The sequence below is a fragment of the Drosophila busckii genome, chromosome 2R (genome assembly GCF_011750605.1).
Source record: "Drosophila busckii strain San Diego stock center, stock number 13000-0081.31 chromosome 2R, ASM1175060v1, whole genome shotgun sequence".
In the NCBI taxonomy this organism is placed as follows: domain Eukaryota; kingdom Metazoa; phylum Arthropoda; class Insecta; order Diptera; family Drosophilidae; genus Drosophila; species Drosophila busckii.
The window spans coordinates 23,752,819-23,775,545 of NC_046605.1; the positions used below are offsets into that span (position 1 = coordinate 23,752,819).

At 39.1% G+C, this 22,727-nt stretch overlaps 1 protein-coding gene across 1 annotated transcript in view; it reads left to right on the forward strand.

The window, feature by feature from the left end:
• The window catches only part of LOC117135095, a 33,260-nt gene extending 14,439 nt beyond the window's left edge, over positions 1-18,821 (forward strand). The window contains exons 3-5 of the mRNA XM_033295044.1: positions 4,582-4,797; positions 17,301-17,963; positions 18,638-18,821. Coding sequence (XP_033150935.1) covers positions 4,582-4,797; positions 17,301-17,963; positions 18,638-18,821 — 1,063 coding nt within the window. The remainder of the gene's footprint in view (positions 1-4,581; positions 4,798-17,300; positions 17,964-18,637) is intronic.
• Positions 18,822-22,727: the final 3,906 nt, after the last annotated feature.

Consider the following 22,727-nt stretch of genomic DNA (forward strand, 5'->3'; position numbering starts at 1 on the left):
CAATAGGGTGACACTATACTAGCTCTCGGGCCACTCCGGAATAACTGGTATCAAAGTTGCTGGGCATCTAACCAGATAGGGAGCAAGCTCGGCTTTAGCCATTAGGAGCCAGGCATAGCAAGAGTCTTCTTGGCGGGTATGACAAGAAACGTACCACTGACTGTCTGAACTCTCTTCGGATAATCACAGGATTCTTGACAGGATAGACTGCGTAAGCATTTACACAACCTTAAGATTGTGGATGATGCAATATGTAGAGTCTGCTTAGAGAATGAGGAAGACCAGAGAATATATTGGAGGGGTGAGTGAAGGTGCTTCAGATAAATACGGGAAAGCTCCCAATAAAAATTGGACAAGCGATTAAAATTACACATATATACATCTACATCTTTAAAAAAAAATGTTTACTGCGTTCGTGCATGTTCAACTGAACAAATTATACTGCGAAAATTAATTTACATATACATAAGTAAAAAAAATTTCTTGAACGGCTAGAAATAAAAATATGAAATTGTACAAAAATTATCCATGTGGAGGCAGATCCATAAAAATCGATTATTAAGCTGTCAAATTTCCAACCTTGCTCCTGCAAGGCTACCCATCCGCTCGTCGAAGAATTTTCCGAGAAATCGGTGATGCCTTCTGTGAAGTGCTGGGCAGTCGCAAGGTTGACGGTTTCTTCTTCTTCAGTGCCATGCGGGCAATATGGCAGTACCCGTTAAATTTCCTGTCCTAGACCTTTTCTTACTGATGGTCTCTTTGGGTTGTGTTTTGGTCAAAGTGCCTTTGACCCAGCTGCCCAGTGTCTTCTTACCATATTCCTCTCACAAAGAGACATCACGACGTTGGGGTCACCGATTTGGCTAAAATTTGGATATGTATAGATTTTATGACGAGACGGCCAAGGGTTAGTCCTTAAAACGTCCTTAAAGTTTTTCATTATTTAGCTAATCAACACGTCGTACAAACTTCAACTGCCGAAGTGGCCCAGTGGGTAGAGTAGCATGATATTAAGCGGGACTTCCGTTGTTCGATTCAAAGTTGCTGCGTGCAAGTTTTTTTTTAAATTTAATAATTCTCTTTTTTATACGTATATATTTTTTATTCTTATTCACAACAAGTGGACAAATTAAAGTTGAGCGCCACCAACTTTTAGATACACTTTGACTAAGGCATCGCAACAAGCACACGCATGCACTCATGAACACATACACACAAAACAGTCTGCCACGCCTGCTTCTCCCTGTTACATACATTTGCACAACTTCATGATACTCTTTTCCATTTTTTACAAAAATGTCATAGTGTATAAAAATCATATTTATTTATTTATTTTATATGACATAAAAACAATTATTTTCTGTGCACCAGGCGCATGTTATCAACGCACAGTACTTTCTCGAGCACAAAATTATTTTCTTTTTAAAATTATGTTTTTGTTTTTAGATTTGATAAACTTATAGATTGGGAGTGTTAAACAGACCCAACATTCGTTGCAAGGATTGGCGAAAACCCAAAAACCCAATCAGGTCTGGGTTAGTTTTATAAGTAGTTAAAAAGTTAAAAAAAATACTTTTAGTTAGTGTTAATTATTTAAGATTTAAAATGCTCAAATAGATATTACAACTTGTAAATATTTTTGCTATTAATAACAGAGTAAAGTTTGTTGGAATCAGCACAGAGTACTGAAAAGGGTTCATGCAGTGAATAATTAGTTGTACAAAAGTTAAGTTTCGACTATACCTACAGGAACTGAGAAATTGAGTTGACTCATCAAGTATGAGGAGTCAATTTCCCTTGTACTAATTTAATCATAAACATGACGCCTAACATAATATGGCGGTTAGCTAACGATCGAAGATTAATTAAAAGTAGACGATTAGATAAGATGGTAGATCAACTCCTGGAACCCAGTTAAATCCTCGCAATGCAATAATAAAAATTTTTTGGACGATTCAATACGTTTGGTGGTTGAGTTATTGTGCAGGACCAAACACAAGAGGCCATATCCGAATCTGACGAAAAAGATTTATTAAATTATTTAGGGGTGATCAAATTCTTTAGCCCATCTTTTGATAAAGCCGAGAACTGGAATTGGCTGACAGTTAGAGACACATGATTGTCAATCTTTAGCTTACTATCAAGGAGAATACCTAAGTCATTTACTTCTGCTAATCTATTGAGAGGTAACTGATCAATATGGTACTCGAGTGTCTATGGAAGGACATTACTTTACATTTAGAAGAGTTAAGTTTTAATAAGTTGTATTTACACCAATTGACAAAGTGGTCAAGATCTGTCTGCAATAAAGTACTACCTGACATGTCTCTAAACGATAGGTATAGATTCACATCATCAGCATACATTAGAACGTTTGAATTCACAATGACTGAGGGCAGATCACTGATAAATAGAATAAAAAGCAACGGTCCAAGGTGACTACCCTGAGGAACTCCAGACGTCACAGACACTGGCTTGGAAACCGCTGACTTGAATATTTTGACTTTTGAATTTTGTTAGTTAAATAATTAGATGTCCACTTCAAAAAATTCTTTGGAAATCCAATCATATTTAATTTATTTATTAAAGACGATGATTAACGGAATCGAATGCTTTACTAAAATCAGTATAAATAACATCAGTCTGCATTTTGTTTTGAAAAGCTTGAAGAAAACTCAAGTAAATTTGTGGTGGTAGACTTTTGTTTAACAAAACCGTGCTGATAAGGTGATATAATTGAATTACAGAAATGCATAAGTTGATATGTAATAATTTTTTCAAAGAGTTCAGCTAACGCGTCACAGCTCGTTTTCCGTTTTCCAGATTTTGAGAGAAGATAGGCTATAAGCGAGACACTAAATTTGTGTCAAAACTCATGTAAAGATCTAAAAAAAAAAAAAGGTCGCGCAGAAAATTTCATACAATTATGAAGAAAATTGACCAAAATTAAAATAAGCAAAGAGCAAATTAAAATATGCTAGATTTCAGGCTAAAAGCTATTTGCTACATTTATAAGCTTTTCTATTTTGAAATATGCTAGAACTACCCTGAAATATGCTAAACTGGCAACACTGGTCAGCAGCGACACCGCTGCTGCGTCGGCAGCGACGTTTGTATGGCGCACGTCATACCAAATTTGGTTGCTCTAGCTCTTAAATTGCTGAGAAACAACGCACTCATACAGCGGAACGGACTGGACGGACAGACGGACATGGCTTATATCGACTCAGCTAGTCTTGCCTGATCAAGAAATATAATACTTTATGGGGCGGCCACGCCTCCTTCTCCTGTTAATTACATTTGCACACTTCGTGATACCCTTTTTCCATTTTTTACAAAAATGTCAAAATGTAAAAACTTGCATGCACCGCACTATGGTCCCAAAGTCTTTTTTTTTTTTTTAGCAAAAAATCTACTAATAAAGCCAGGGACTTGAAATTTGCCATGAACTTCATTTAGAATATTTTGGAATTTTGTTTTTTTTTTTTCAAATGTAAATTTTTAAAAATTTTTTTTTTCTTTAACAATTTTTATTAAAAATTCAAATGGGGAAAAACTGTTACTTCGCGGTCAAATACGATACTTATAAGAACAAACGTACGTTATTAGTTTTTCTCAGCAAGCCTCAATTTGTTAGTTACACTCTACGAAAAGTAGAGAACGCATTTAAATTTTTTACACAAATCCATATAAGCAATACACGCATACACAACTAAAAAACTAGAACTTTAGTACTTACACAACTAAAAAACTAGAACTTCAAGTACTATTCAAAATAGATAATACATAGCTTTATTTCATTTAACATTGTTAAATTATTTTAATTGACGCGAAAATATTAAAATCATTTGTTAAGCGTCTGATCCATTGCTGACTTTTAAAAGCTTACAAAAAACCTAACATAATATTAATTTTTTAAAAATTATATTGTATGTGTACCATTACTTTCAGAATGCATCATCAGAATTCTTACATTGAAATTTCGACTTTATGCCAAAAAAAAATCGACTGCACCGGGAATCGAACACCGGATCTCCTGCTTTAGATCGTGCTACTGTACTCACTAGGCCAGATCGGCAGTTGGAATTCGCTCAACTTTGTGATTATTTAACTCCTAGTGCAAAACTTTATGGACGTTTTAAGGACGAATTCTTGGCCGTCGCGTCATAATATTGCACACGCATACTAAATTGACCTAGGGCTATAACATATCCAAATTTCAGCCAAATCGGTGACCTCAATGTCGTGGTGTCTCCTTGTTAGATGAAACAAAATTATATTATGTACAGGCATTTTCTATTCGATTTTATAAAATACGCTTGTTACACATTTTATGGTATTTTAGTATCTAATGCGTACGATTGAAAGCTCGCTAATGTGCACCACAGTCCACATTGGACTCTATCAGTGTACTTCTATGATAGAAATTAAAAATTTTTAATTTTAAAAATTTGTTCAATTCCAAATCAAACATTTTAAGTAAATATCTATTCATAAATATCTATTACATAGCCAAACTTTTGCATTATGTAGCTCAGCATTCAATATTAAAAATGCTTATATTCATTTTTTCGCTTACAGAAAATGTTCCAAGTTCTATAAGGATGACAATATTATAACATGGATATTGTATTCATTTGGCATTGGATTTTGTCTTATTACCACAATTATAATTATTGTGATTTGGGTAAGCCAACTTACGACTGACATGAACGAAGCCAACTACTTGAATACATTTGAATCTACCGTCTCCCTCGAAAAAAGAAAATACTTTAAGTCAATCATGGATACATTTAGGTAAGTTTGGATTCAGATTATGTCAGATATTCCACTCTATCCTTTATGTGGATTTATTAAAGGTGTCTTCAGACGATTGCTTAAAAATCACGCTTTTTGCGTCGTTCATAAACCTCACAAAACTCATAATTAGCGCGTTCTATTTACTTGGCTTTTATTTATTTGTAATGTGTTTTACAAGCTCTTCCAGCTGCTGTCTATCAGCTTTTTTATCCTTGGCAGACAGCATAAATTACTGCTGGTTCTAATAACAATTACGTTAATGATGATTGAATAAAAGTTGATATGCAAAAACCTTGAGCATTGAATGATAAGTAAAATAATAATAATAATAATTATAAATATTTAAAAAATTTATCTTTTTTAAACATTTTCTAAAAGCAACTCTAAATAAGCTTTGCTGAATAGAATAGACGCACGTAAGCTTATTCATTTTTTTTTTTACTAAATTAACTAATTTTAAATTAAAATCTTTAATTGGTGATATTATTTGACTTCTTGTAAATAAAGGAAACTGTTGAGTTAGCGACTTGTCGCTAGCTGTAATGTTGCGAATCGCGATTTAACGCCCGAATTTATATAAAACGACGAGGATTTCTTTATAATATGTAGATTTATTGCTGCCTTCTGCAGGTTTATGTGTGTTCAGTTTAGTTAAATTTACAATGTTTTCGAGTATATGTATGTACATATATATATGCGGCACGGCCGGCTTACAAGAGTAACTACAGAGCAGGGTCTGTCCGTTTCGAAGATCTAGAGCGAGTTAAGTTCAACTTGTTAGTTGCGACGATCGAATGTAAGTATTAAGTAGAGAATTATAGGCTCGACCTCATAATTCTTAGCGATAGATAAAGCGATAGAATATTAGTGATAGCAAGAAGAACGCACAAAGAGAGCGCGAGCTTTACTAGTGCAGTGTGAAATGCACGCACAAAGAGAAGAGAGCGCGTAAGTACAAGCACAAGCGGAGACCGCTTGAATACAAGCGCAAATAAAAGAGCGCTTGAGCTTTTTCAGCGCCAAAGTGCGAGCTTACACCAGATCAGTTGTTATAAGCTGAGGAGTCAAATTGATTGGCCTTGCATGACCAAACAGCAACAATTCATTTTTTTTTTCATTCATTTTATTTTTCTTAATTTAATCTTTGCTGTTTTTTATTGAATCTTCTCTTAAATAGAGACCAACAATAAGTATAAAAATCTTATAACTAAACATTATCTAACAGTTTCTTAAAACTGTTTTGGATTGCACGTTCCTAATTCTATCGCTGGTTGTAGTCGTTACGACGCAGACGGGAGCGGCTACACAGCCTTGTTAGCCCTTGCGCGAGGAGATTAGGATGCGAAGAAAGCTTGCTATAGTATTTTACCTTGTGTTCAGCTATTACATCTCTGACTGGTTGAATATTTAGGTCTTTCTGTATGTTTCGTTTCGAACGTACCACGGTGCCCCGGTGATAGTTCTAAGGATTTTTGACTGGACTCTCTGGACAATATCAATATTGCTACTGCTGGCGTTCACCCATAGTTGGGAGCAACAGGTCCAGATGGGCCTAAGTACGAAATTGTGGAGCAGGACCTTATATTGAAGGCTGAGAGAGGACCGAGCGTTGATAAGCCAGTGGACGCTATTGGCTTTTAGTTTTAGTTGCGTTCGCTTGGCTTCGATGTGCCTACGCCATGTGAGTCTTCTGTCGAGGTGTACTCCAAGATACGTCATCTTCATTTGCTTGCGGGAGTTCGGAATTGTTTAGTGTGAGCGGTGGACAATTTTACCTGTTTAGGGTAAACGTAACATGTGTGCTTTTTTGTTCGTTTACTTTTAATTCGCCAGTCAGAGAGCGATTTCTTCTCCAACTCGACCATATAAATAGACCAGTTGCGCGCTGCTTGCTAAAGGCACCTCGAACGCTTGAAATACTGTATCGCAGAAATGGTGATGTTGTTAGTTCGTCTACTTGTTGGAAATCTGCTGTGTAAAGGGCATATAGTGTTGGTCCAAAGTACGTCGCCTTGTGGGACTCCAGCTCTGATCAGATAGTCGTCAGACATAGAGAATTGCATCTCATTGCAAATTTCCTGTCATATAGATACGACTTTAATAAATTTGTGGTGTATTATTAGGAAGCGTTGCCTCTGATCTTATGCTTAGTCCCTTCTAATGCACTCTATCGAATGCTTGGATACATCTAAGAATATTTCAGTGCAATATTCTCGGTTTGAAGCGCTCTCGAGAATTCCATTGGCTTTTTGTTGAAGTGAGAGTCACTTGTAATGTTGGTAATTGTGACATGGAATTTGTGGCAGGACTTGGCTGAAACACATTTTCAAGGTGTCCTGCAAATGTTTTGGCTCTGTCTTCATCACCTCGGGAACAGCCGCCTTGTTGGTTTCTTATAGGCATCACGGTTTCTGTTGGTGGGCATAGAATTGGATGAGCTTTCCACAGTGAGTTTTTCGTAGAAGAGGAGATAGTTCTGCGATGTAGCCGGTTGACGTATTTCTTCTTGTTTTTTAACGCTGGTAAGCTTGCGGTGGCGTCTTTAAGCCTTTGACGTGCATATATATGGCGACCTGTGAGACTGCCATTCTCGTCAGAGGCGTCGCTTTCTAGAACGAGTGCTCGATTTTGTCTCTTTCTTTTGAGTGTAAAGCGCTTGTGCGTTTTTGATGGCTGCCGGTGACAAAAATTGGACTCTATGTTTTTTTAAATAAGGCTGTCGTATATCATCTTTAACGTTTGAGTACAGGATTAAGAGTAGTGTTGTGATCTATAATATTTCCTATAGCAGATCATTGTTTGTGTGAAGCCAATCTAAGCGTTGATTCATGCAGTTACTGCGATGACTGAGTAAATTAATTAGGTCGGGTGAGTGGTCAGATGAGAGGATCTGAAGAAGACTGTTCTACACATGATCAAAATTCCGAGGTATATTTTGTAATTGCGAGTCTAATTAAAGTCAGGCAGTTTATTGGCTGAAGTCCGTAATGTGGTCTAGCCATTGTTTACCCCATATCCAGTTTTATTCTTATTGTGGCTTGTAAATAATTTTCTGCGAGCTCCTTGTAACGGTGATGCTTGATACGGTTTCTGATCAGGAATGTGGCTCTTGTGTTTGGTCTCCACAATACTCGAACCACCAGAATAGTATTGAATCTGTCCAAAAAAAATTTTTATTATTTGCATTGCGAGGATTTAACTGGGTTCCAGGAGTTGATCTACCATCTTATACTAATCGTCTACTTTTAATTAATCTTCGATCGTTAGCTAACCGCCATATTATGTTAGGCGTCATGTTTATGATTAAATTAGTACAAGGGAAATTGACTCCTCATACTTGATGAGTCAACTTAATTTCTCAGTTCCTGCTAGGTATACTCGAAATTTTGTTCCTTTATCCCTTAACGTTTGTACAACTAATTATTCACTGCATGAACCCTTTCGAATACTCTGTGCTGATTACAACAAACTTTACTCTGTTATCAACACAGAGGCTGCTGATTGTATTACTAAAAGATCTATTTTAACTTTTTTAACTATTAATAATTAACACTTAACTAAAAGATTTATTTTAACTTTTTTAACTATTAATAACTAACACTAACCCAGACCTGATTGGGTTTTTGGGTTTTCCCCAATCCTTGCAACGAATGTTGGGTCTGTTTAACACTCCCAATCTATAATTTTATAAAGTCTAAGAACAAAAACATAATTTTAAATAATTTTTAAATATAATTTTAAATATTTTATGTTATTATAATTTCTTTTATCGTCGACTGTTCATAGTTGACATTAAATAAATAAATAAACAAATAAAGAACCTAGTGAAACTGTGTTTGGTATATGTTACGTCCTGAGGGAGTTGTGCCATGAGAGTAGAGGTGCTCCCCTCCTCCCATACTTGCACACTTCCCTGGATTCTAAAACTTGCTCTTTTTGCACACTGCTTTATGTAGATGTGCAGTGGTGGCAACCCAAGTATCACGTCCAATGCTGGGGACGGGCATGTGCGCATTGCGCCCATTGCACGTACAAACCACTCTCTGAAGTTTCGCACATACCAGTTTTGTTCGCTCAGCCCATACCACAGCACCGTAGCCAATAATTGGTTGTACCATCGCTACATACATCCACATGAGTATCTTAGGCCCCACGCTTTTGCACCATCCCACGCTTAGTTTTAGTCCCAGCATGACCCTTTCACATAATGCGTGCTCATATTTACCCTTGCAGACAATGGTCAGTCATCGGCATGGCCTTGGCATTCAAATGCGTTGTCTGAGAGAGTTTCAAGAAGCTCGTCAACTACTATGCTTCACAAGAGTGGCGATAGAACGCCACCTTGCAGGGCATCCCCATTGTAGCTTGGGCTCTGACTGTTAGGGTACCCACAGGTCACCTCTGCTACCCTGGAGTCTAGTAAGCGTTCTAGTCACATCACTAGTCCTGTCTCTACTTTTCGTTTGGTCAGTGTGCTCTCACTACTACGTCATGCGCCGTGTTATCAAAAGCCCCCTCTATGTCCATGAAGGCACCGAAAGCTATCTCTTTAGCCTTCACTGACCTTTTTAGAGAGCGCGTGAGCTCTACTAACGCTGATTCCGTTGATCTGCCTGCTCTGTATGCATGTTGGCTCTTATGTAATGGACATTCTACTAAGTACGTAAGCCTCATGTAGTTGTCCACCACTTTTTCAAGTGTTTTTAAGTAGGAAAGAGGTCAGACTTATCGTCCGAAATTATTTGGGTTGAAAGGGTTCTTTCTTCCCAACCTTTGGGAGGAAGATAATTCTGGCTTCTCTCCAGGCACTAGGTATATACCCTAGTTCTATACTGCCTCTAAATATTCTAATAAGATACGGCATTAGGAGCTCCAGTCCTTTCTGTAGATGTATCGGTGATATCCCGTCTACGCCCGGAGCCTTATATGGCATGAAGGTGCCAATTGCCCACCGTATCCTATGATCTTTTACTATTTCTGAGGTCATTTTCCAGTTTGACCTTCTGGCTACAGTCCAGACTGGTACCCCCTCTAATTGTAGCTCTTGCGAAACTCTCCAGTTCTGAATAAGCCCGGAGAGTCGCCTGTTGCCTATTGTTAGGTCCAGGACCTCTGCTCTGCTCTTAGTGACGAACGTCGGTTCAGACCCGACGTTTAAGACGCTTAGATCTGTTTCTAGACAATAATTGAGAAGGTACTCACCCCTACTAATTATCGTCTGTGCTGCCCCACGTTGTGCTGTGTGCGTTTGCATCACACCCAATCAGTAGTGGCAGTTTTCTTCTGTTGCAGTGCTCCACCAGTGCCTGCACCTCAGGTGGTGGTGCTTCCGCATCTTCTGCTGGGAAGTAGGCTGATGCCACTACCAGCTTTCTCGGACTCGACCCGACAGTGATCTGCACTGCTACCAGGTCTTTACTGAGAAATTGGGAGAGACAAGAGTTTTATGTTTTTATTTAGTCATCGCGACAGTCTGACCGATTACCTGCAAAATTTCAGAACGATCGCATAAATTACTTAGGAATTATTTACATTTCAATTTTCAATATAGACAGCAGAGAACGGCAAAAGTAACAAATTTTAACGCACAAGGGTTGCACTGTAGAAAAAAAGGGCAAGAACTGACTCGGACACAAAACAATTTTATGTCTCAATATACCCACTTGCACTTGAAACTTGAAAATACTTTTCAAGTGTTTTAAGTGGTCAGAAGACAAGGCAAAGGAAACTACGTTTGACTGGACTAACCCTTTGCGTGAAATAATTTCGCTTGTTTGCAAGAGTGCTGACATATATGATTTAATGTGAACGTGACTTTATGTGAACGTGATGTAATATGAAATTGAATATTTATTATTACCAAGATTATTCACAGTCACTACTTTGTGTTTAGCCTTTGCAGTTTGTCAGCACTGACTGCACGCCGCCGCGAAGGCAGGTAGAAACACTTGAAACACTTGACACACTTTTTCGAACTTTTTTCTTGTGCACTTTGTTCGCGACACATAAAATATTTCATGTGCGCAATGGGCACTGTATTGCTTATATGTATCAGTAGTACTGGGTTGTTTTTAAGAGTGAGTGCACTATTGCCGCTCTCTGGTAGTCAACCTCGCTATGACAGCCGAGGCTGCCTTCGCGTGATGCAGGTTGACCTGTGCCACGCTGGTGCTCTCCATTCTATAAGAGAACTGGCATCTCCTCCGACAGCGCTAGACTATTATCTAGGCTATCTGAGACGAGCGTCTGCTGGTCTTCGGATTTGCCATCCTCCGACTCTCCTACCTGTAGCCCTGCCAGGTCTATGTCTCCCAGCATTGCTCTGTCAACCTCAGCCTCGAGTTCAGCTTGTGCATCCCTCTCGACTGTGTTGATTTCGTCGGGGACAGCCACTGCGGTGCAAGGCCCGGCTGTGGGTGTCACTGTCGCTGCTGCGCCCTTTCTCTTGTGAAGACGACATGGGAGCTGGCCAAAACGGTATCTCAGGACCATACCGTTTTGTTGGAGCAACAGTAGAGCAGGCTGCTCTACTGTAGGATTGTCCACAGAAAGATTGTTTGGTTTTAAGTATTGAACACGTTGTGTTCATTCTGTTCTCTTTATTTGAATAATCATGACTTTAATTCTAAAAATGTGCCTATACCTAAGACTGCGCAGCTGCGCTGTCAGAGACGCCAGCAGCGGAGCAGCCTATGTTACTTTATGAGTATATATACTTATATATACTTATGCATAAGATTTATGTATAAGAGTAGCGGCGATTACGTCGCTACGAGGGAGAGGATATCATGCTTACATAGTGACAGCCCAGTCGCGCATGTATGTATACGTATGTATGCTCTCTTCCCGTTCTCTGCTGTATGCGTCTCCAGTGCATTATTAAACAAGTTGTATTTTTCAATATAAAGGTTTTAATGCAAAACCTAAACAAATATAAGACGGAAAATTTTAGAGAAGACTATAACATCGGTTGGACTTTTTATTGCGAAATAAAAGTTGGTGCGAATCACCCTAGTTTTTATTATAAAAGTTTTCATTAATTAATTTTTATAATTTCTATGATATAAATTAAGAATAATAGTCATGGCTTAATTTTTATAAAAATATCAAAACTGAATAATTAGTTGTATTTTTGATAATTTTAATAAATTTGAATAGATACATTTATTTGTTTTGTAATTGCCGTAAGACATTTCATGTGTATTTTTCCACTTTTAAAGTCTTTTGGGTCAATTTTGCTTTACTTATAACTCTTTTATATTGTCCCTGGTTATTTTAATCTTAGCCCGAAGAACTGTTTCTTAGCAACTATAAGAGCTAGAGCAACCAAATTTAGTATGTAGGTGCTCCTATACCCAACCCTGAACGCTTTTATTTTATTTTATTTTTATATTCTCCCCCTCCCCCACAAATCGAAAAAACTGATTACACCCACAATATTAAGCAATTCAAAAATTTTTAAAAAATCTTGTATGATGTTTGATCAGTGTTTAAATTTCAGAACGATTCGATAAACATCATAGGACGCAGTCGTCGACGTCGCTGTTGACGCTACAGCGTAACGCGCTATGACGATTAGTTGCTTTGTGTGTAAGTGTTTGCAAGTGTATGCGTCTGTTTGGTGCTTATAGCACTATACGCTTGTATTATTATTTGTTATTTCCTCCCCTCTCCCACCCAAAACGAAACGAACACGAATATCTTTTAACTTTGCTGTTTTTATTGAATTTTCTCTTAAATTGAGACTAACAATACGTATACAAATCTTATAACTAAACATTATCTAATAGTTTCATTAAACTGTGTTAGGATTGCACGTTCCTAGATTCTATCGCTGGTTGGTAGGTCGTTTACGACGCAGACGGGAGCGGCTGCAACAGCCTTGTTAGCCCTCGCGCGAGGGGATTAGGATGCGAAGAAAGCTTGCTGTAGTATTTACCTGTGTCAGCTAATTCATCTTCTGACTGGTGAATATGGGTGAGATCTTTCGTATGTTTTCGTTTCGAGACGTACCACGGTGCCCCGGTGATAGTTCTAAGGATTTTTTACTGGACTCTCTGGACAAGTATCAATGTTGCTATTGCTAGCGTTCCCCATAGTTTGGGAGCCATAAGTCCAGATGGTTTTAGTAACGGAATTGTAAGCAGGCCTTAATTCAAGGCTTGAGAGAGGACCGACGTTGATAAGCAGTGGAGCTATTGGCTTTGCTAGTTTTAGTTGCGTTCTCCTGGCTTCGATGTGCCTACGCCATGTGAGTTTCTATTGGCTTTTAGTTTTAATTGCGTTCACTTCGTTTGCTTGCGGGAGTGCGGAATGGTTTAGTGTGAGCAGTGGATAATTTGCCTGTTGGTAAACGTAACATGTTTGCATTTTGTTCGTTACTTTTATTTGCAGTCCCGAGAGCCATTTCTCCACTCGACCATATGAAGAGTCCAGTTGCGCTGCTGTCTTGCATAGGGACACCTCGAACGGCTGAGAATAGCTGTATCGTCAGCAAAAGTAGATGTTGTTAGTCGCTACTTGTTGGAATATCGGCTGTGTAAAGGACATATAGTGTTGGTCCAAGTAACCTGCCTTGTGGGACTCCAGCTCTGATCAGATAGTCGTCAGACATAGCAGCACGCAGAATTGCATCTCACTGCAAATTTCCTGTCATATAGATATCCGACCAATAATTGTGTGTATTATAGGAACGTTGTTCTGATCTTATGCGTTAGTCCTTCTAGCCAGACTCTATCGAATTCTTGGAACACATCTTAGAATATTGCAGTGCAATATTCTCGGTTTTCGAATGCGCTTCTTATTTCAGATTTTATGCGATTGACCTCCTCGATAATGCCGTATTTTCACGAAACCCAAATTGATGTGATGGAATTTTGTTATGGATTCTTAGAAATGGATTTATCCGAGTCAGCAAGCATTTTTCAAAGAGCTTTAACAGGCATGATAGTAGGCTTATGGGTCTGTATGACGATGGATTTGTTTCATCCTGCTGCTTTGTATCATTCTTTTGACATTTTCCATCTCTCTGGGAAGTAACCAAGCTTGGTGATGGCAATTGAGAGTTCGTGCGAGGGGTGCAAACGCACAATACTGGGAGCTCAATACATCCATATTGTTGCGTTACATTTGGTCGAAAGCCGGTGATTTTTCGGGTCAACCTGGTTTTGGATGATTGTGCGATTTCGTTTGGGCGAAATTTCATTGGCTCTTGTTGAAGCTGAGAGTCCCTTGTTTAATGTTGGTATTGTGAATGATTTGTTGCCAAGATTTGGCTGTGAAACACATTTCCTGCAAATGTTTTGGCTCTGTCTTCATCACTGCGGGCCCCGCCGCCTAGTTGGTTTCTTATAGGCATCACAGTTCTGTTGTGGGCCATAGGAGTTGGATAGCCCTTTCCCACAGTGAGTTTTTCGTAGAAGAGGATGATAGTTGCTGGATGTAGCGATGTTGGAACTATTTTCTTCTTTTGTTTTAACGCTTTGGTAAGCTTTTGGGTGGCGTCTTTAAGCCTTTGACGTGCATATGGCGCCCTGTGAGACTGCCATTCTCGTCTAAGGCGTCGCTTTTCTAGAACGAGTTGCTCGATTTGCTGATTTGTCTTCTTTGGAGTGTAAGGCACTTGTGCGTTTTGAGGAGTTGCAATGCGGGCTGCTGTGACAAAATTGGACTCTAGTGTTTTGATAAGGCTGTCGATTTCATCTTTAACGTTGAGTACAGGATTTTAGCGTAATGTGTGAGCTTATATATTTCCTAAGCAGATACCAGTTGTTGGAATACTGAGTAAATTAATTTAGGACGGGTGAGTGGTCAGATGACAGATCTGAAAGACTTTCGGCGCTAATCAAGTTTCGAAGTATATTTTTTGTAATTGCGAAGTCTATTAAGTCAGGGCAGTTTATTTTGGTCTGTTGGCCAGTATTTGGTCTACCGGGGAAACGTGGTCGATTTTGTTGCTGGCTTTTATAATGCATTAATAGAGCTGATTTCCTTTAGTCACAAGGCGAGATCCCCAGTGTGGGTGCTTTGCATTGTAGTCTCCTGCTGCTATGAAATGGTCTCCTAGTGAGTCCGAAGAACTGCATAAGCTCTCCTTCACTTAGGTGAAAACGAGGAGAGCAAATATACTGCGGCTAGAGAAGGTTGTTTACCACTATCAGTTTTTATTCTTAATTCGTTGTGCTGTAAATAATTTTTCTGCGAGCTCCTTTGTAACGGTGATGCTTGATTCGGTTTTCTGATCAGGATACCAGTCCCACCGTGTGCCTTGGCCACGGGATGGTTTGTGCTAGAATGTTAGCCTCTAAAATTAAAAAGTATACTTGTTTTGGTTCAATTTGTTTCTGACGATAGCATGGACGTTCAATGTGTTCTGTCGAGCAGGAATTGAGATAACTCAAGTTTATGCGTGAACGCCATTAGCATTCACACGTGGATATACGTAGAGGAGCCATTGATTATTTGGACTGGTGGGATACTAAACATTGTATCAAGAAGATTCGATTACGCATTAAATCTTGCATAGTTGCCGCATGAAAAGGACATAACTCCATAATGCTTGTGCAAGGCTAAGAACAGGCCTCAAGGTTATTTGTTGGTGTTCCACAGCCTGGTAATGGTTTGCCATATTTATCTCAGAGTTAGGTGCTTTGGGTGCAATGTATTTGGCGTTGTGGGCTCCAATCCTGATTTTAACGCGCCTGCAAATGTCACATTTTTTCCTTATTGAGGATCCGGATTCAAGCGACGATCTGGTTGCCGACGAGAAGAAAACGTCTGGGGATTTAGATGGGGTAAGCCGTACATTTGCGGAGCGCGGCGTGGTGACTCGCTGGTGGATTCGACTTTTTAAATCCTTCTTGGGCAACCTCTGTAGTTTGCTGTGTGATTACCACCACAATTGCTGCACCTTTTGGTACTAGAGCCCGTCTTTGCTTGCTAGGCAGTGGGCGGAGTCGTGAAGCTTCCCCAAACTACGCACACCGGGCGGAGTGTGCAGTAATGACCGTGTTGTGGCCAATTATTTCTTGACAATGTATACATTGTATCAGGGCGTTGCGTTATTGGTTCTTCTACCGTGATTCCTGCGATGCAAGTAGAAAACTGATGAAGTATGTATATACGGGGCACTTCGTTTTTTTAAGAGTATTTGTTGTCCGGCTCCAGCTCAACCTTGAAGAGCGGTTGGGGCTTCTAACCTTGTTTAAGATGTTGAAGTCTGTTTTGGCGTTAAAGCCTTTCATCTGTAGAGCCTGAGTTATTTCTGCAGGTGTTACATCTATGCAATTCAAGATCAACTTGTAAGCCCTTACTGCTTTTTAATTGATACGTGTAAAAATTCATTTAAGTGTCGCTTAGATGCTTGGATAATTCTAAAGTTTTCTTCTGACTTCGTTTGAACTTTGTTTCACGAATATACCCCGTACAAGGGAAAAATTATGTGGAAGTTTCTTGTCAATGAAGCTCTACAATTTTTCTGACGAAGGCATGGAACTTTTCTCCCGTAATAATCGGAAGGTGGCTTTGGGCTTCTTTTTTAAACAGCCTTCTCGGGCTGCAGATCATCTGAGTTGTCTGCTAGAATTTGAAATCTCTTGGTGGTGTGAAGTTTTTCGCTTGAAGCTGCTTCATATTGCTGCGGGTCATTTTCGCTCTTGGCATTAGGGCTTAGCTTCCGGTTAATTTGAATGTAGCGATCCATTCCAGTCTGAACAAGCGGGCCATCGCTTGCGTTGTTAGTCGAGGAATTGGTTTTGGTTGCTTTTGTCTTTGAATTGTTGATTTTCATGGGGCTCTTCTGCTGTCAATGAACATATAGGGAGCGAGAGCAGTCTCCTCGGCCCATTGCATCCAGCTTTTGCTTTGTTTATGTTTGCTCAATGCACTCCGTGTTCTGAGAGTAGTCGGCATTTTGTCTGGGGATTGACCGTCCGAAAAAAAAAAGTTTAAAACTTTGCCATCGGCAGTATTTTGAGTTGGCTCGGCCACGAAAGAGAAGTAGCGTTGTTTTGCTGAAGCGAAAGCAGGCGTTCGTCTTGCTCGCGGAGTCTTTGCTTACGAATGTCGTTATGATTCATCTTTTTAGTTGTTTGATATATTTTATTAATTTATAATTATTAATTAATTAATTAATTAATAATCAATAAATTAAATTTATAGTGCGTTTTCATCGCACTTAGCGTCTTTTCGCGTTTTACACTAGGTATACACTCTCACGGCACTCTAAACTTGTGGAATTTATATTTTTTCCGGAGTTCTATAAAAACACGTTTGCATGCGACGACGATTGGGTAGCAGCACTAAGCTTATGTTGTATGCTTAGTGGTAGCAGCCATTTACGACACACAAGCTTCAGCAAAATCCATTTGGTTGTACCACTAAGCATACACGCTCTCATATTATTCGCAAGACCCATGTTAGCGTTAGACACAGGTTACCGTTGTATATTATTTATCAATAAAACCAATTTACAATAATAATTATTTATATGCTTATTTTAGGTTTGAAACAACAATAATACGGAATTTTAATGAAAATGAGCTGGCAATTATCGATAGTACCAGCAGTTCAAGTTATTGGCCATATGAAAGAAGTAATATGTATGAATTCGCTTTGGATGTGCATAAAAATTTTAGCGTACATATTACAATAATCGAAGGATATAATGAGTCCATGAAATTGAACATTCTTTGGTTTCCGGGTCAAGTCGAAAAAAATACAAGTTACTTATCTCAAACAGCGTATAATTGTCAGCAATACTTAAAGCCTTATATTGCAATCGATAACCTTAAGCCAAATCTCACATATACTATTTGCATTATGCCCATCGAATATGTAGTTACATCTCCTCAAAATTGTAAGCCACTTCATATAGCGACAAATTATGTCTTCGATGATATGGATAGCATTTGGATTTCGGATAACGAAAAAGAATTAGCTGTAGTTGTATTGTGTTTCGTGTTTTGCTTATCGGTATCAACTGGAGCATTTGTTGCATATTTTTGGATTAAGTCAAACCCTCAACTATTAAAACGATCAAAAATAATAATGGATATCAAGAATATGGATAAAGCTTGCTACGTATCGACTATTAAACTATCAGTCGATTCAAAAGATATAAATATGCAAACACATGACGATTATTTTATAAACAAAAGGAAAAGGTAACACAAATTTTTATACACTTTGACATTTTTGTAAAAAATGGAAAAAGGATATCAAATTGCTCAAGTGTATGTGACAGGGAGAAGGAGGCGTGCAGACCCCATAAAGTATAATTATTCTTGAATCTCTCGGAGTTAAGTCGATATAGGTCATGTCCGTTCTGTCGGCTGTCCCGCTCTATGAGTGGTGTTTCTCAGCAGCATAAAAGACTAAAGAACCAAATTTTGTAATGTAGTGCTCCTAATCCAGGACATACGGCTTTTATTTATTTTTTTTAAATTTCTTCCCCCCCTCCCCGCAAATCGAAAAAAAAACGATTTATAAGGCAGTACAAAAATCTTTAAAAATCTGAAATAAATCAGAAAATTGCCTAGTTATGTTTTCGACCGATTCAGAAAGATCGGATAAATAACTTAGGAATTATTTACATTTCTATTTTCAATATAGACAGCGGGGTGCACGTGCTGACGCGCCATACACATGTTCGCTGCTGACGCTACAGCAAAAACTAGCTGTGCGTCCGCTGTTTTGTGTGTATGTGTTCATGAGTGCATGCGTGTGTTTACTGCAATGCCCTAGTCAAAGTGTATGTAAAAGTTGGTGGCGCCCAACTTTAATTTGTCCATTTGTTTACAAATAGTATTACTATAATTTTTTTTAAATTTTTTTGTAGATCGACTGAATTTCTCAGCTTTTCTTCCACGTCCACATACTTTGAAGAGTTTTGTCAAAACTTTGATCATCAGGTCTATTACGAGCTACCATTGCAACAAGATATAGTCAAAAATGGAAATTATTATAAAAACTCTGACATTCCACCACCTCTTCCGAAACGTAATTCCATTGAAACAATATAAATAAACTAACACTTAATAAAATCATTAGTTTTACTTTAAGAATGCCGTTAGACTAACACTTTTTGCTTAAAATGCATCGTTTTCGACTAATAGACCGTTTAATTGCCTGGTGGAATTCACAAATCATGGGTGTGGGTAAATGCGCGCGCAAACAACACAGTGGCATATTCCTTTACTCATATACACAAAACAAGCCTGGGTACAAAGTGCCGAAAAATAACGGCATAAGAAAATGTGCGCGCTCACAAAATACGATCGGGAGGCATATAAGAATACGGGAGAAAAAATCTCGCTTGCTGTCTCGCTCTGTCTGCACTGGCAGCCGCGTCGACGCAACAGCAGGTAGCAAAAGAGACGCGCACATTAGGCAAGCATTGTATGACCTTTTTTTTGCGTTTCCTCACATTCATTTTCGAGACTTTGTTTACAAGCAAAGCAAAGGCTTATGAAAAATTGTCAGGCGGCAACAGCCGAAAATTCGGCTGCTTGTGTGAGTAGTACCATGTACGTAACATGGTAATTTTAGGGGTGGGTACACTCATGCCGTTCTCTGGTACATATGAGGTTAAAGAGCTCACGAAATGCGAAAAGTGGTAATGTCAAAAAAGTGCCATCAAGCATCCCTGCCTTAATTAATTATTATCAATTTAAGAATACGTTTTTACACTGTAACATTTTTATAAGAAATGACAGAATATCAAAAAGTTGTGCAAATATATATGTCGGAGAATGTAATATAAGGAGTATTTGAAGTGCGCGGATAATATTTGACCGTTAACATGGGATTCAATGTATAGGCCCTGGTAGAGTGAGATTCCAGTTCTTAGGAGCTGAAATCGAACCTAGTTCCGTAGCGTCGTCAGTGATGGAAAAGGATGAATGGTTACCGAATGTCAGTAAATGACAGCTAAGCAACGTGAAGTTGGCTTTAGCGACTGACACGGTGCAACCGGCCTCTTTCCTGTTGTGCGGTCGGTCGAGTAAGACGTGCAGAAATTCGTTTCGCTTTACCAAACAAGAATAAATAAATAAATAACGATATTATTTTGGGAGACGCTCAGTCTCCGACATATATATTATGTATATATATATATATTCTTGATTAGCAAGACAAGCCGAATCGTTATTTATAAATCGAAAAAACGATGCCCAAAAATCAAAAAATTTGGATATAGATCTAGATTTTTTAATGGAATTTCACACACAAGATTCTCGATCGGAGTGCGCTAGCTGACGCATCATGCAAACGTCGACCCCGACACAGGAGAAAAGCGTCGTTGTTGAAGATACTTGCTGTGACGCGTAAACAGTTAGGTCTGCCTATACAAGTGTGAGGTATCTATGCTTATCGAATGTCTACTAACAGTCGACGCGATTGAAGCTCTTAGGATGCACAAAAGATCATGAATGGCAAATTCGCAAGGGACATTCAGCAATATCTGCAGCTACTAATAAACACTCACTTCCCAGGCTGACCAGGATGCTGATAAACGACGCTGATGAACGAGTTGAAGACAGATATCAATCGCCCAATAGATGAAATAATAATCGAAGAAAAGATAATCTGGGCTATCAAGTCGTTTCACCCCTACAATTCAGCTGGACCGGCTGACATGACATGTTATAAGCGGTAAGCGATTACCTCATACCACGGCTCTTAGAAATAGTAGTAGAAGTCATGTTGTAAACACTCCTATTTTCATACCAGCATACTCGTAGGCGAACGAACATATCAGAGCATTGAGTTTAATAGCACTAATTAAAACGTCATTCAAACAAAAGCTAAAGTGCAGTGACCCCAGAAAAGAAACCGCGTAAAATCATATGATGATGCCGTTTAGCGCTGGCACCAAGCAGGCGCTACCTACGTCAAGGCAAAGAAAAACTCTGGCCTTCATCATCTTCATCCTTCTCACATACCCAACATACACCCAGTAGCAGCGCAGCAGGCAAAACGGAAATGTACAATTAATTATGACCCACTATTGATGATTTAGCTCGTAATGTATAAGTTATAAAGTAACTAAAATCAAAGGGCGAGCGGCAAACAAGCAAAAAAAAATATAGAGAACTCAATTAAATTGGCGTAATTTGGATAAGCTCGTGTTGTTAATATCACCGCCCCATTCTCTAAATAATCTCGGCACCGAGATACCGGAATCGACGCAAAAGAACAAAACCAAAAACATTTTGGTTACTTCGCTGTATGCAGATAATTGCACATGCATATGCATACATAAGTGTACATACATACATATATGCACTTACAATTCGTTTGACTGTACATTGATTCATCATTCGCGATCTCAGCAGCTATATCTCTCTTGCTCACGCTCACAAGTACTTCTTTCGTCTATCGTTTGTGCTCTCAGCAGCTTTAACTCTCTCGGTCAAGTTGAGCTTAACCACAGACAGACAGCTGTGGCGATCATTCGCTTTTGGAAACATTTTCGCACAACGCAACCGCGTGTTCATTACTAATTGTTTGCTCGTATTGAAACAACTAAGAAAAATTAGTTCAGATCAACTCAACACATCAATATCAATCGACGTCGCATGCAGACGTGTTTTTATAGAACTCCGGAAAAAAATATAAATCCCACAAGTTTAGAGTGCAGTGAGAGTGTATAACTAGTGTAAAACGCGAAAAGACGCTAAGTGCGATGAAAACGCATTAAATATTCAATTAACCGAGACCTAACAATTGACCACTTGCACTTAACAAGTGATCGAGCTCGTTCTTGCTCTCCAGCTCTACCGTCTCAGAGCACCCGAGGTGCATTGAGGGAAACATCAACAAGCAAAAGCTGGCATTGCAATTGGGGCCGAGCGACATGTCTTTTCACCTACGGTGACTTAGCACAACAGTCTCTCTGACTACCGCAACATCAACTACAACAACTACAACGACGACCGCAACGGTATCGGCCGCCCGCTCAAGCCCATCGTTGGCAACACTCTCTCCCTATGTGTCATCGACGGCAAGAAAAACCCCCATGAATCAACAATCAAAAGAAAAGCAACCAAAACGCATTCCACGACTAACAACGCAAGCGATGACCCGCTCGTGCAGACTGGAAAGGATCCCTACATTCAAATTAAATGGAAATTAAGCCCCCTAATGCCAAGAGCGAAAATGACCCGCAGCAATTTAAACGCAGCCTCAAGCTAAAAAATTAACACCACAAATAGATTTCAAATTCTAATTCCAATGCCCTTGTGAGCAAAATCAAAGAATTCATTGGATTAGACATCATCCACATAATTTCCCTTGTACGGGTAATATTCGAGAAATACAAGTCCTAACACTAAACAACGACACTAAAATGAATTTTTACACGTATCAATTAGATAGGAGCAAGGGGTTACAAGTGGTTTTAAAGGTCATAGAATCAGATGTAACACCTGCAGAAATAACTCATGCCCTACATGATAAAGGTTTTAACGCTAAAACAGTCTTCAACATCTGTACAATGTATGAATTGTCAATTCAAATTGCCTGGAGCCAGACAACAATACTCTTAAAAAAACGAAGTGCACCCTATATACAAACTTCAGTTTCTACTGCATCGTAAAATCACTGTAGAAGAACCACATAAACGCAACGGCCCTGTACAATGTATGAATTGTCAATTCAAATTGCCATATACGGTCATACTGCACACTTCGCCTGGTGTGCGTAGTTTATGGCCAGCTCCACGACTTCGCACACTGCCCAGCAAGCAAAGACGATTCTAGTACCAAAAGGTGCAGCAACTGCGGTGGTAATCACACAGCTAACTACATAGGTTGCCCAATATATAAGGAGTTAAAAAGTCAAATCCACCAGCGAGTAACCACGCCGCGCTCCGCAAATATACGGCTTACACCATCTAAATCACACCCAGACGTCTTCTTCTCGTCGGC